Source organism: Panthera pardus, unplaced genomic scaffold, assembly GCF_024362965.1.
Source record: "Panthera pardus isolate Hobbes unplaced genomic scaffold, ASM2436296v1 HiC_scaffold_6, whole genome shotgun sequence".
Classification (NCBI taxonomy): Eukaryota; Metazoa; Chordata; class Mammalia; order Carnivora; family Felidae; genus Panthera; species Panthera pardus.
The window spans coordinates 79,106,537-79,121,593 of record NW_026526991.1 but is presented as its reverse complement, the minus strand read 5'-3'; the positions used below and the strand labels follow the sequence as shown (position 1 = coordinate 79,121,593).

Sequence of the window (15,057 nt, the reverse complement as noted above, 5' to 3'; positions counted from 1 at the left end):
GTTATTATCAGTTTCTTCCTCACTCTCTGAAAAAAAAAATTCCTATGGGATTTTTCTGGGAAATATACTATATTTATATATTAATTTAGTGTGAATTAATGTTAATTCTGTCTTCCAGGTTTAGAACATGGTACATTTCTCCATTCATATCTGTATGTTTGTGTGTATGTGTGTAAAGTTTTATATTTGCACAATAAATCTCACACTTAATTTTAGGGTTATGTCAAAAAAGAAATCAACAAGCCCAAAATGGAGTCATTTATGTGAGGCCATGTCACTAAACTGGGGTTTAATACCTAACCCAATTGCAGTTCAACCTCCCCCAGAAAATGCAGTCTTAACCAGTCAGTCAGGAATATTCTGGTTAGCACCAATGAAGTAATGTGTCATATGGGCCCTCTCCATTCCCCAAAGGAAGAGGAAGTAATCTGTATAAGAGTCTCTTTTCTTTTGCTAACTGTCCTGCTCTTTTTTTTGTCTATAAGGCCCTTCCATTTTGTATAGCTCCTCAGAGTATCTCTCTACTTACCAGATGGAATGCTGCCCAAGGCAGGAGTCCCTTAATAAAGACAATTAAGTCTTCACGTTTATTTGGTTGAATTTTCTTTAACAGATATTCTTATAGTTTTTTGTTGCTAATTATAATGATTTTTCCATTTTATCTTCTATTAATTTTACTGGTATGGTTTTAAGGGTATAATCGCTGTATGTTTAATTTATATCTTTTTTTCCTTATGTGACATAGTTCTACATAATACATTTTTCAATATTAAACTATCTTTGCATTCTTAAGATAAATCATATTTGGCTATGTTTAATAGTGAGTAACCTACTGACCTTAAGCACTGAGTTAACCCCCAGAACTTGTATATTTAATTTGCAAAAACTGAAATTTTAGGAAGTAGGAAATAGTACATATATTTTATGAACTTATTCTAAGATAAACAGGTATATAGTTCCATTAACATTCTGAATTATAACTGACATAGCTAATATACTCTCCCCTCTTTTTTATTTCTTTGTTCTTCCAAACTTTGTGTACTCTGACAATGCATTCATGGAGAGGCATTAGTGAAACATCAGTCTAATCTTTTCTTCTAAGCAACACAATTTTAAGAGTAAGAATGAAAACATGTTTATAATTCAAAGACAGCAGAAGCTTGCTCTCTTTTATATTGATTAACATGCATTCTTCCATTTAATTCCCAAAACAATCTCATTGGCAGTACAAGTAAAACATCTTATAAGGCAGGAAAGGAAGAAGTGTAGATAATTTCCAAGGATCCCGGGCACAGATTCTGCATTCTCCCCATAATAAGCTGTGGCCTTGTTGGTGCTCAATGGGCTCAGGAACCAGGAACTATCAGTGTTTATTAACATTTCCTCAAGTAGAAATACAAAGATTTTGAATGCACCTACTTCTGGGATGGTAACATAAGTTCAAAGAATAAAAGGACAGTGTATTAGCAATTGGCTGTTTTATCAATTCTGGCAAGATCCTACCTAGGGAGAGAGGAACACTGGCATCTGGGCCTTTCTTAGGGAGTCAAAGGCCAGCAACATACCACACCTCCTCTTCCTCTCGGCAGTCAGCTGGTTTCATCAGGCATAGGTATGCCTAAGTAAATCGGTGGTAGTGACAGTGGGGGGTAAATTGTAAATTACCTGAAGAGCCAAGGCAGTTATTATTATTCTCTTGTCACAATTCAAGAAACAGAGTCTGAGAAAGCTTTGGGAACGCCCCCCAAATCATTTACTATGAGGTAGAAGTGAGACCTGGATACAGCACTATCAGATTTCCATCTGGACTGCTACATCACATCACATAGGGGAAGGCTGGTCAGCCAATTGAAGTCCCATTTTATTCCCCTTGTCTCTAGTCATCTCTCAGCTGGGTGTGGCTATGTGACAAATCTGGCCAGAGAGGCTTAAATCTGCCACAGGGTTCTTGGAAATGTGTTTGTTTTCTCAATGGTGACACTCCTTCTCTGTGTCCCTTCCTTTTTTCTCTATGTAATGGTGAGAACTGAAATAGCCATTATGGGGCCATTAGGGAATGGCCAAGAGAACTGCCCTAACCTTAGTCTTGACAGAGTTGAACTGCTGAATTAGCAGTACATCTACAAAACTCTGGATATTTCTTTCAGAAAAATAAATTTAACTCACTGTAATGAGGTTTCCAGCTACTATCTAATTGATAAACCCACTTAATGCCTTTTCTGGTGGAAATTAGTTGGCCTGATTAATATTACAGTCTTAATTTTCTTGTGTTTCAATTGCCTAAAACTCCTTTATCTATCCATCCCTTATTTTCAGTACTTCTGGGCAAATTTAATCTAGGTATGACCCAGGTAAGCAGCATATAGTTGGGTTTTGTTTTTAACTCCATCTGAGGGTTACCTTAACCTCAATTACAAATCTAAAAAATACTAAGGCTATTTCAATACTACATAATTAACATCATCTGTAAGTCACACTGAATACAAAACAATATGAGAATATTTCATAAAAAATCAAGAACACAGTTCTTCATGGGACATTAGTTACCTATTAATTTTTTGCCTGATCCAAATCCTTCATAAACCCATATATGACCCTGACAGGCCAAGGATGTCGACTTCATCTGGAAGTTGATAATATCAAGGCGAATGATGTGATCTAAAGGGGCTAATAACTTCCAGTGGCAACTGTGGCACAGATAAAAGAAAGTCAGGAATGATTTCCAAATGAAACATAATGTTATTTACTTTGATAAAAGAAAGTCAGGAATGATTTCCAAACGGCACATACTGTTATTTACTTTGTTCAGAATTTTATGTATCATTGTTACTGACTCGATCTTTGTGCGTGGGTGAAAGAAAGATTTTTACTTTAAACTGTAACAATTAAAAAATATTTCTAATATCTAACTTATCAAAAGCGTTAATTAAGTTCACCCATCATGGCAAATGGTTGGTCAATCACTTGTACTCCTCTAAATTCTAATTGGCAATCTGTGAGTTAAGGATCTACTTTTGCCTGAATTTGCCCCAAACTCCCCTAAATCACATAAATTTACTCAGGATTGATATTATACCAATCTTCACTCCTCACATCACACTTTAAATTTATTCTCTTGTTTAATTCAAGGAAAGTTCTCTATTTTGGCAATTTAAGAATCATTTATTGAGTACCTAATATGTTCTAGAAGATTTTATGTACATTATTTCAATCTCCAAAACTCTTTGACAGAGATGTGACTTTCCACTTTACCTAATAAACGATCCCTTCTTTTGAGAAAGTGCACAATTTATCAACAGGGATAATCTTACATTCAGTTTTTGTATAGGGATAATCTTATGTTCAGTTTTTATATGCTGAAGGCCTTAGAGCAGGGATTACTTCAAAGGCTATTCTTCAAGGAGAGGAGGTGGAAAATAATGATTAAGCAAGTGTTGCAGTTTGTCAAGTGGTCATTCCTTCAACATAATAAGCATCCCTTCCTCACCTCATAGTGGTTCTGTGAGAGTATCTTGGGATCTGTATGATTCCTCCTGGTTCAGTCAGAATAACATCCTCATAAGTGGCCACATGTTCTTGGTTTGAACTTTGGAGAAGTTTGGGAGTTTTACTGCCCTTTGGACCTAAATATTTTTTAAAAGGCCATGAAAATAAAATTAATTTTTGAGAGGCTTATTATATACCATTTCAGATCAGTCACTTTTTCTCTCAGTTTTAGAAAAAAGTTAACAGGAAGTGGTTAGCCTCACTGAAAAGTCTCCATCAGAGAGCAGCACTTTTCTTGAAATTATCCTTGGGGTAGACTTAAGTCAATGAAAGATAATGTGGAAAAACTGTAAATAATGCTAGCTCTCTGCACAGTTCCAACTAAAAGCAACATTATTTTTCTTTAATGTTTATTTACTTATTTACTGAGAGGGAGGGAGGGAGGGAGGGAGAGAGAGAGAGAGCGCGCGCGTAAGGGAGCATGAGCGGGGGAGGGGCAGAGAGAGAGCAGACACAGGATCTGAAGCAGGCTCCAGGTTCTAAGCTGTCAGCACACTGTCCAACGCAGGGCTCAAGCTCATGAACTGTGAGATCATGCCCTGAGCTGAAGTCGGATGCTCAACCTACTGAGCCACCCAGGCACCCCAAAAGCAACATTCTTAATAAAGTTTTTTAGGAAAACTCTTTCACAGGATATGTACACTCTTCTTTATTCCTTATTGAACTTTTTCCCCAAATCTATCTCTGCAATACTTTTTGGTGCCAATGAGAAAAGGTGCAATACTTTTTGGTGCCAATAGCTTTCAGTCACCTTGTTCTAAAATGCAATCTAATAACTCTGAATTGCATAGCATTTACATTTATATTGCTAGCATTTCATGTTTGTGTAGTTTACCTTAGAAACTCATTCTGACCTTTTATTATATTACTATAAAGAAAACTGATACAGAGATAATAAATTATCCAACCAACTAAGAGTTGGTAATCAACTCTAAGTAGATAATCAACCAACTAAGAGTTAGAACCCTAACCTTCTGATCCACAGAAAAGGCCCTCTGTGGCATAAAATCACATCACAGTAAAAAATGTTGTCTTGAAATGAACGTATCTTAGCCACATCCAGAAATCATAATTCTGGATGATTTACAAGTCAATCAAGTTATCCTCTGAGCAGTTTTCTCTTTTGAATCTGCACCATTCTCAGATGACTTAAAGAGATTTTTCTTTCAAACACAAACTCCCCAAAGAAACACCATCTCTTATGAAACAATATATGCTTTGAAATATTCCTAAAAAGAAAAACACTGATTTTTAACTTTTTAAGTTTATAAAATGACCAAGCCTACCTTGGACTCTAAAGACAATATAACTTATGCCCAAAGCACCTTGCACAAGGGAACGAAATGTCACCCTCACCAGTGGTCCAGAGCTCATGAAAATCATCGGGTAAAGCCCTCTTCCACATAATTCACCTAGTTAAAAAAAAAATCAAATCTAGTAAAACACAAGAAATAAAATTTTTAGCAGTTTCTCTATTTTAAGAGAAATAGAGGATTTATTCATGAAATATTTGACATGTAACATTGTGTAAATTTAGAGTGTACAACATGGTGATTTGAAACATTTATATATTGTAATATGTCTGCCATTATAGTGATAGTCTCTATCACCTCTCATAATTATCATTTCTTTTTTGTAGTGAAAATAATTAAGATCTAGTCCCTCAGCAAGTTTGATGATTATACTACAAATATTGACTATATTCACTATACTATGCATTGGATCCCCAGGACTTATCTACTAGTTATCAATGAAGTAGGAATTTATTCCACTCAACAAAATGAGGAAACAGGGCTCCAGAACTCAAGTGACTCACCCAGAGTCAGACTGGTATGGTGGGGAGTCAGGATCTAAACACAGGACCATCAATCCAGTATCCAACATAGTCAGCTAGGTCATACTGCTCCCTTAAAGGACAGTAGGGAGTAAATTACTTCATCTTTAAAATGACACTGATATGCCATGTTTCTTCTAGCAAAGTAATCTGCTTATAAAAATATCTCACTATCAGAGATCCATGATGTAAAACTTTCTACCTGAAAATGTATTCTTTCTCTATAGTTAATCTTCTTTTGATGGCTTTAGTTTGAGAACCTGAGTCTAAGATGTAAGGGAAAATTATAATTCCAGAACAATTCAGAGGGCTGATTAAGGAAGGTGTGGGGACATGTGGGTGGCTCAGTTGGTGAAGCATCCAACTTCAGCTCAGGTCATGATCTCATGGTTCGTGAGTTCGAGCCTGGCATTGGGCTCTTTGCAGTCAGCACATGGAGCCTGCTTCAGAGCCTGTTTTCTCTCTCTCTGCCCCTGTCCCTCTTGCTCTCTCTCTGTGTCTCTGTCTCTCTCTATCTCTGTAACAAAAAAATAAACATTTTAAAACGGTGTGAAAAGAACCTGGGTTTCTTAGGATCAAACTCATCTATATTAAGAATAGGTCAGTATCATTCTATCATGCTTGTTTAAAAGTCAGACAGGCATTTTCTGGGTACACTACAGACAACTGTATGGTACCAACATCCCAGATTCTTCTCTTTCTTTCCATTTCATTTTCCCCCTAGCTTGTCTACTTAATACATATTTTATTTTATTATTATGTGTCTACTCCCCATTAGAATATAAGTTTGATAAGGGCAGGGATTTTTGTTTTGTTTTGCTTTTTGTCCATATTTCTCACTACTGAACCTCACTACCAAGAAAAGTCGGTCTCTGGTCCTTGCTAGACTCTCTTCACAAGTATTTGTGGAGCAAGAGAGGGAAGAGATTATATCCGAGAAGAAGCAAAGAACAGAAAACATTAGATGGCATAACGGGTTAGGGTAAACGATGTTGAAATACTATTTGAAGAATGATCAAATACTTATTTGTAGCAAGTAGAGATCAATGCAGCTCTGGAATGAGTGAGTTGCTGGCTCCCACAGGGAAAAAGATAGCATTTTACAGTACAGAAGAATACTATCTGGCTTGAATAAGGGGTAATACCTGCTAGCTATCACCCAAAGAGACAGAACTACTCTACAAATTTCAAACTGACAATTTCATATCAAAGAACTGCTAGGTAGGAAAATTATAGGGTTTCCTCAGTTAATCCACAACAAAGACAAGCATGGTTTTCAATAGGTTATAAAGATAAAGGTAAGTTTTCCCAGAAAATGTTTCTTTTTATATAAGAATCCAGTGTATAAGAGATTGCTACAAGTTGGAGACAAAATAACTTTTTCTTAAAGAAAAAGATATAGTATCACTTTATCATATGAGAAAAATACCCATTTCAGGAGGATTAAAGAAGTTTGTAATTACATTTTTTTTTTTTCTGAACTCAGAATGAACAATGAATGTTCAAAAATAAAAGCTCTGAGGGGTGCCTGGATGGATTAGTTGGTTAAGTGTCTGACACTTAGCTCAGGTCTTGATCTCAGGGTCATGAGTTCAAGCACCACATTGGGCTCCACACTAGGCATGGAGCTACTTTAAAAAAAAAAAGGGGCGCCTGGGTGGCTCAGTCAGTTAAGCATCCCACTCTTGATTTCTGCTCAAGTCATGATCTCACGGTTCGTGAATTGGAGCCCCATGTCCGGCTCAGTGCGGAGTGTGGAGACTGCTTGGGATTCTCTATCTCCCTCACTCTCTGCCCCTCCCCCGCGTGTGCACACACTCTTCCTCTCTCCCAAAATAAATAAACATTTAAAAATAAATAAATAAATAAATAAATAAATAAATAAATAAATAAATAAAAGCTATGTGGTAAATCAAAGATCACAGGTATATACAGATGGACTTAAACAAATAAACTTTAAAAATTTTTTATGTTTATTTATTTTGAGAGAGAGAGGGAGAGAGAGAGAGAGAAGGGGAGGGTCAGAGACAGAGAGAGACACAGAATCCAAAGCAGGCTCCAGGCTCTAAGGTGTCAGCACAGAGCCTGATGCAGGGCTTAAAGTCATGAGCTATGAGATCATGACCTGAGCCAAAGTCGGACGTTCAACTGAGACAACCAAGCGCCCACATACACAAATAAATTTTTAAATGTTTACATCAACATAGAATAAAAATTAAAGACAAATGGCAATCTTAGGAATAAGTACTTGCAACTTACGACAAAAGGAAAAATGTCTATGTCTAATAGTGTTCATAAACCAATAAAAAGAATAATCCTCAAAAATAGATGGTAATAAGTAAAAAATGCAAATAACTAACCAACATATGAAAATAAAACTCCATTAATGATAAGAAAATGGTAAAAACGCCTACTAAATTATCACATGAGTTATACATATGCATGGTGAAAGATACTCCCATGTATTGCTAAAGGCAGTGAACACTGATTTAGCCTTTCTGAAGAGCAATTCAGCAGTATACACTTGTGCTGAGTCTTGAGGCATGACACTAATTTAGGATGATACAGAAGGGGAAAAAATAGCAAGATCTTTGTTTTCCTGGAGCTTTTATTTTAGCCAGGTAAATAAAGAAGATGATTTCAGAGATCACGGCTACAAATGAAATAATTGGCATAATAGAACTAGGGAAAATGACTATGGAAGGGAGTGAATGGTGCTACTCTAGATGAGAAGTCCTCTTTGAGGAGGTGACATATCATCCATTCCTTCACTCATTCATTCCCTGCCTTCTATCTCACATACTATTCGAGGCACTGGAGATTCTTCAAGTGAGACAAAAGTTTTAGTCTTCAGAAAGCCCTCATTCAATAGAGAAAACACAAACCACAAACATGAAAAATAAATCATAGTTAGAAGACAGTAAATGCTAAAGAAGAGTTGAGGAGGGTGCTAAGAGGTACTGGGATAGGAGGTGATGCAATTGACAGCAATTAAGGGAGGACTCATTAAGAAGGTGACATTCTAGTCAAGACTTGAGGGGAGACACAGGATGAGGACTTCTCTAAACCGCTAGGAGAAGTAGCTGGTCAAGGGCCCTGGGGCGAGAATGGGCGTACTTCATCATGTAAGTTGGGGAGCAGGAGGTAAGGCTGGGGTAGGGATTTTGGATTTCATCCTAGCTACAAGGAGACCTTGAGCCTTTTTTTTAAGTTTATTTATTTATTTTGAGCAAGAGAGACAAAGACAGAGAGGGAGAGAGAAAATCCCAAGCAGGCTCCACACTGACAGTGCAGAGCCTGATGCAGGGCTCAAACTCACAAACCATGAGATCATGACCTGAGCCAAAATCAAAAGTCAGAGGATTAACCTACTGAGCCACCCAGGCACCCCAACCTTGAGCTGTTTTAATCAAGGCAGATGGGGAAGGCAATCTGATCACAGGAGAGAAATGTACAAAGTGGATAGGCCAGTTAATAGCTTTTTCCACAGTCTAAATGAGATAGTATTTATAAAGATTCCTTAATAAATGTTTGTGCCCTCTATGTCAATGATTTAATCTAGGAGTCTATCTCAAGAACACAGTCTCACCCTCAGAGCAGCTTTCTTGGCCTCCCCATACTCCTGCATCCAGTGCAGGCATGTGTGAGTACCATACCTACTCACAACAGCATACACTTATTTTCTTCCCAGTCTTCCCCACCAACCAAATTACTTTCAGAACCTTCCCATCTCCCTCTTGACTAAGAGCCAAAGAGCCTACCACACCTACACAAACAAGAGGTAGCAACTTTGTTCTGTTGAGCAAAACAGGTTTGCCTATACATGAAATACAATGACAGCTGATGTGTTATTAGCAAATATTTTTAATTCTGCCAGATTAGGGGCATCTGGGTGGCTCAGTTGGTTGGGAGTCCAAATCTTGATTCTGGGTCAGGTCATGATCTTACAGTCTGTGGGATCGAGCCCACTGTGGGATCTTACAGTCTGTGGGATCGATCCCGAGTCTGTGGGATCCCAGCTGTGGGATCGAGCTCCGAGCTTAAGCTGAGCGCGGAGCCTGCTTAAGGTGTTCTCTCTCTCTCTCTCTCTCTCTCTCTCTCTCTCTCTCTCCTTCTGCTCCTCCTCCCCCTCATGTTCTCTCTCTCAAAATAAATAAATCAACATTAAAAATAAAGAAAGGGCTTTAATATATTTTGCTTTATTTTGACATCTAACACCTACCCCATCTGATTTTTAACCATCTTAACTCTTCCTCTATCATATACATTTCTGGAATTCTTGCATGGTTCTGGTATATTTGAAGAAGTTGAGCTCTTTTTTTTTTCTTGTTGAATGCACACACATGCACATACTCACACTCAACCCCTAGTACACTTGTTTTGTGAAGTCAAGTTTTGACTTTTATAACAATATGAATAATATTATGTGTGCCTGAAAAAAAAGGCATGCCTATTACAAATATCATCAACATTTTGGTGGTATTGTTACCCAAGCCAAGCTCTCTTGATTGTAAGCTGCCTATATAGAAAAGGCTCCAGCACAAAGTTTAAATGCTAGTAAGGATTACCTGACACCCTTCTCTCACTGTGGCTTTCTTCATAAATAGTCATAACTGAATCTGGACACATTGGAGACCCAGGGAGTGACAGATATTCAACCGTCATTTTTGCCATACTGCTTGGTGAAATTCTGAGCACCCAGGAACATTCCAGTTTTCCTCTATAATCCAGTGGATATCTTGGAGTTGAAAAAAAGCCTCTGGGCTCTTCTAGCTCCACTTCAGAATAACAACCTACAATTCAGAGCACACAGACACCCGGGACCAACATAAACAAACCAAAGTGAGGTTTTATCACAAACAAAAAATGTAGGCTTGCAAGAAGAAAATTAAAACTTTATTACTCTGTTACATGTCCTTGGATAAAAATTATCATCCCATTTAATGTGTTCTATTTTCTTGAAATGAGATTGTAGGAGTAGAATTCAAATCATTACTATTCAAAATTTCTTTTCACTGAATCTTTTAAACAGCTTAGAAGATGCACAATGGATATGCACTCTCTACTTCTACCAAGTTTTCATTTCTTTTTTTCTTTGAGATGCAACTGAAGGTCTGTTCCTAAAGCTTCACTAATTTCACTCAGCATCATTCTCTTCTTTTTTACATTTTTAAATGTTTATTTGAGAGAGAGACAGATAGAGAATGTGAGCAGGGGAGGGGCAGAGAGAGAGAGGGAGACACTGAATCTGAAGCAGGCTCCAAACTCAGAACCCAATGTGGGACTCAAACTCATTAACTGTGAGATCATGACCTGAGATGAAGTTGGCCACTTAACCAACTGAGCCATCCAGGCATCCCCTCCCTAGGCATTAATCTTGCTAGGACAAATGATTACATTCATAGAGTTTGTGACTGAGATAAAAAAAAAAAAAAAGGAGGATTAGCTGACTACATCTGAATGTCTCTCACTTCTTCAATTTGCTCTGAAGTCGAAGAGCACCTTTGGATCTCCAGGGATACACTTGGCCCCCTGATGCTGCAATCGGCAGCTGCTTCTTCAGGTTACACCCTTGACTTTCCCTTTTTCCCCTTTGTCTATTCCCTTGACAAAAATCCCCTGAGCAACTACAAACTGAAATACTCTGTATTCAAATAAACACATTTTAATGTATGAATATTAATTAGTACATGCATTATTATATATGCTTTTCCCTAGAGAAATTAACCTAACTGAGGTGATATACATAAATATACTTTTACGAATAGTAGAAATGAAGAATGACAGAAATTCAAGAAGGGAAATGAAATGCTACAAGAATTCAAGATTCTATTCAATTGCCTAGTCCTCTGTTATTTCTTTGCAAATTCTCCTTTTCATTTATATGGCTACTATGATATAATTTAGATATTTATAGATCTACTCTGATTTAAGAGTAACCTAACTGATTTCCTGGTCTCTAATCTTTTCCCCATCACGCCCTCAAATCCAAGATAGTGTATGAAACAAAAGAATTAAGTTCTTTCCTTTCTCAAAGCAACTAAAATTTTACAACTTGCACTGTCTTTCAGAGTCTGGCCCCAACATGTCTTTCAATCATTTTTCTTGTCCCCATGAATCCTCTATGACAAATATGCCTGGAAAAGGAATCAAATCATATAATGTCATGAATTCCCAATCAGTCACTTCTTTTTATAAATGGGCTAACAATTCCCTTGTGTAAAAAGCAAGTGGTGGGAGTGGGTGATGTTAAAGATAGGATAGTCCAAACATTTGTCTCATAGAATACTCACAGAATTAAAACAAAACAATAACTTGCCATATGTAAAACTTCCAATAACATGCATATGTATTTCTGAATATCTACAAATGGGAAACATCTTTGCTACATTTTAACATATTGTTTTTTTTTTAAGATTTTAATTTTAAGTAATCTCTACATCCATTGTGGGGCTCAAGCTCATAGCACTGAGATCAAGAGTTGTGTGCTCTACCAACTAAGCCGGCCAAGCGCCCCAACAATGTTCACTTTCTAATAGCCTATGTGGAACAGTTCAACAAATACATTGGTTGGTCACTATGGCCACCACTTGTTGACTGTTAAAATTCATCATGCCATCTCTATTCTAAGTGCTTGGCATGTGTTCACTTAGGCATTGATTAACACTGCTCATTTAACTCAAACCATCGAAATCATTAGGTTTTAGGATCTTGGACCTAAGTCTGCTCTCCATCTCAACCCCAATTCCAGATTGACTTTTAATCTACATAGGACTCTGATCCTCGTCTTGTCAGACTGTACCACCCACAGCTGGTTACTCTGCCTTACTCCTAGAAGATTTTAGCAGCCATTTTCTCCACCGCTATTCCTGCCATAAATCTTGCTGAGTTCACTGGCCATACTGATGATGAGTCGAGCACTGAAGCTTCTCAATTTTTCAACTTCTTCCAATGATCTTGTTCTCCACCCAACCTCAGCTATACACCCCAGTGGTCAGCCCCTAGAGACCCAGTCCCCAGCAATAATTCCAAGCCTTCTCTAATCTCGATTTCAAGCACTGCTTTCTCCATCCACAACCTTCTATCTTCTCAGCAACTTCCAGCACTCCTTCCATCTTTTGAGACTTGCAATTCATCTACCCAACCACCTTTTCTTTGTCCCTATTTCATCTCTCACCCTCATTCACTCTTTTCCTAGTATAAATTCCAACAATATATCATTTTAATCCCTTCCTCCTACATGCATTCAATTCCCTTATACACTTGCATACCCACTTATACACTTGGGAAAATCTGCTCTGAATTGAGTCTACTCTCTACCTGTTCTGCACCTATGTGCTAACCCTCTGTGTCTCTGGAAGAAAACATACAATTGAGCTAACTGGTCAGTTTCCCCTAAATTCATGATTGTTAATCTCAGAAGCTTTTATGTTTCCTAGCAATCCTACTACATTCTCCTAGTCCATGTACTTTGTCACTTTTTTAGAGAACTATTTTCATACTTCCCCTTTTTTCCCCTGAAAACCCCTCAAACCATCTTCCATAACCCTGTTTTGTCTTCTAAGAACATAGAAGCAATTAGAAAACTGCCAGAAGCTCCTGTCCTGCCACATGTACCCACACACCAGCATGAGTATTCTGCCTTCCATTCAGCAGCTATGGGTGAACTACACTTTACTCCTGAGGCCAACCTCCCCTGCTGAGCACCACATCTCATCTCCTTTCTCCTCCTAAAGTCATCACTCCAGCTATCCCTCCCTCTCTTGTATCCTTTTCAGTCTTCTCCACCTCTTCCTAGTTCTCTACTGGGGTTGACTCCATGTTGGGTGGATGGAGGCAGAGATGGGTGAGAAAGAAGAGACTGTGACTACCTGGAAACCAAGGATGATGGTATCATAGAACTTTCATCTCCCTACAACTCTATTACAGACTCCTAATTCTCTAGCTGCAGTTTGATTTTAACTAAAAATATAAATCCCATTAGCAAACAGACACTGACAACTGTGGGAAAATTAAGAGTGACTGACACTGATGCTGGCTGTGGTTATCTCATATTCAGAGTCTTCACCTAGCAAGATACCTGAAAATCTAAGGACCTTTGTTTATGTAGAAATAAATAGATCAGAGGTCAGAATACTTCTTTGCATGTCTCCAAAATTCAAGCACTCGTTCACAGCCACAAGATCTTTTTTTTTAACCTGCAACAGCTGTTATCTGTGGGGTAGAAAAGAAACCCAGACGGTCACAGTAACAACACGCCTCTCATTCAGCTTAAACTACCATGCAGAATGAAAACACAGGGCTTATCCTGTTCCAAAGAAAATTAGTAAACCCAGACATGCAATATTTTTTGCTAAATTCTTACTAGCTGCATAATAGGCTAAGATAAACATCTATCACCTGGTCCAGACTCATTGTCTATTGAAGGTGTGGGTGGTGGCAACTGTTGTCTTGTTAGGGTTTTTCTTTCATTATTTATCTGAAGTGAAGCAGGACCTGTACCTGGAGAGAACATGTTAAAAAGAAATAAATATGAAAGCCTGGAAACAAAATATACCTATGGTAAAATAGCTTCTGTCAAAAGAGAAATGCAAACCTAGGATTAAAGCTGCCTCAGGAAAAGTCACTTTTACTATCACTCTGCCCAAGGAGAATGTATTCACACAGAATTTTAATGTGCATTTTACATGTTTTAGAACTAAAATAAATGAAATACCACTTTTTGGTTTTTTTTCTTTTATCACACTGATTTCTACCACACTCATCCTTCTCGCAAACCCACTCTAAAGAAAGAGGAAATATTTCCATAATAGCTGAAAAATATTTACCTTTGATTTTGGATTGGATCCAGTCCAAGAAGACACTCACCCTGGCAAATACATCTGGTTTCCTTGTTTGGGCACAGCCAGCTCCCCAGCTGACAATACCATATAGGACAAAGGGACCTTTTTCATGTCGACATACTAATGGCCCACCAGAGTCTCCCTGAAACACCAAGAAAATGTGTTCTAGAAAACTGCTTTAATCAGAGTTCCTGCATTCAATTTTGGAACCGGAATAGCCAATAATTTATTGCTAACACATTTCTTTAATTGAAAAATATTAATACTTTGTCAATTTGTATACCTTAGAGTACTTAAACTCAAAATCACAAATGAGAGAGGAGATATTACAACTGATACCACAGAAATACAAAGAATTACTATGAATAGCTATACACCAAGAAATTGGATTACCTGGAACAAGTAGATTAATTCCTACAAACATACAAACTACGAAGACCAAATCATGAGGAATTAGAAAAATCAGAATAGAACAATATGAGCAAGGAGATTGAATCACTAATCAAAAACATTCCAACAAAAGTAAAGCTCAGGACCAGATGACTTCAGTGGTGAATCTACTAAACATTTAAAGAAGAATTAACTTCAAGAGTGCCTGGGTGGCTAAGTTGGTTAAGTGTCCGACTTGGTATTTGGCTCAGGTCATGATCCCATGGTTTCATGAGGTCTGGCCTCATGTCAAGCTCTGTACTGCAGCGCAGAGCCTCCTTGGGATTCTCTCTTACTCTCTGCCCCTCCCATACTCGCACTGTCTCTGTCTCTCTCAAAATAAATAAACTTTTAAAAAAGAACAATTAACTTCAATCCTCAAACTCTTCCCAAAAACTGAAGAGG

At 37.7% G+C, this 15,057-nt stretch overlaps 1 protein-coding gene across 1 annotated transcript in view; it reads right to left on the bottom strand.

The window, feature by feature from the left end:
- Positions 1-2,539: 2,539 nt before the first annotated feature.
- Positions 2,540-15,057, bottom strand: part of OVCH1 (ovochymase 1) — a 54,357-nt gene continuing 41,839 nt past the window's right edge. Inside the window, exons 19-24 of the mRNA XM_053895344.1 lie at positions 14,209-14,365; positions 13,781-13,882; positions 9,949-10,173; positions 4,833-4,958; positions 3,488-3,623; positions 2,540-2,687 (exon numbers count right to left, since the gene is read on the bottom strand). Of these exons, the coding sequence (XP_053751319.1) occupies positions 2,540-2,687; positions 3,488-3,623; positions 4,833-4,958; positions 9,949-10,173; positions 13,781-13,882; positions 14,209-14,365 (894 nt within the window). The remainder of the gene's footprint in view (positions 2,688-3,487; positions 3,624-4,832; positions 4,959-9,948; positions 10,174-13,780; positions 13,883-14,208; positions 14,366-15,057) is intronic.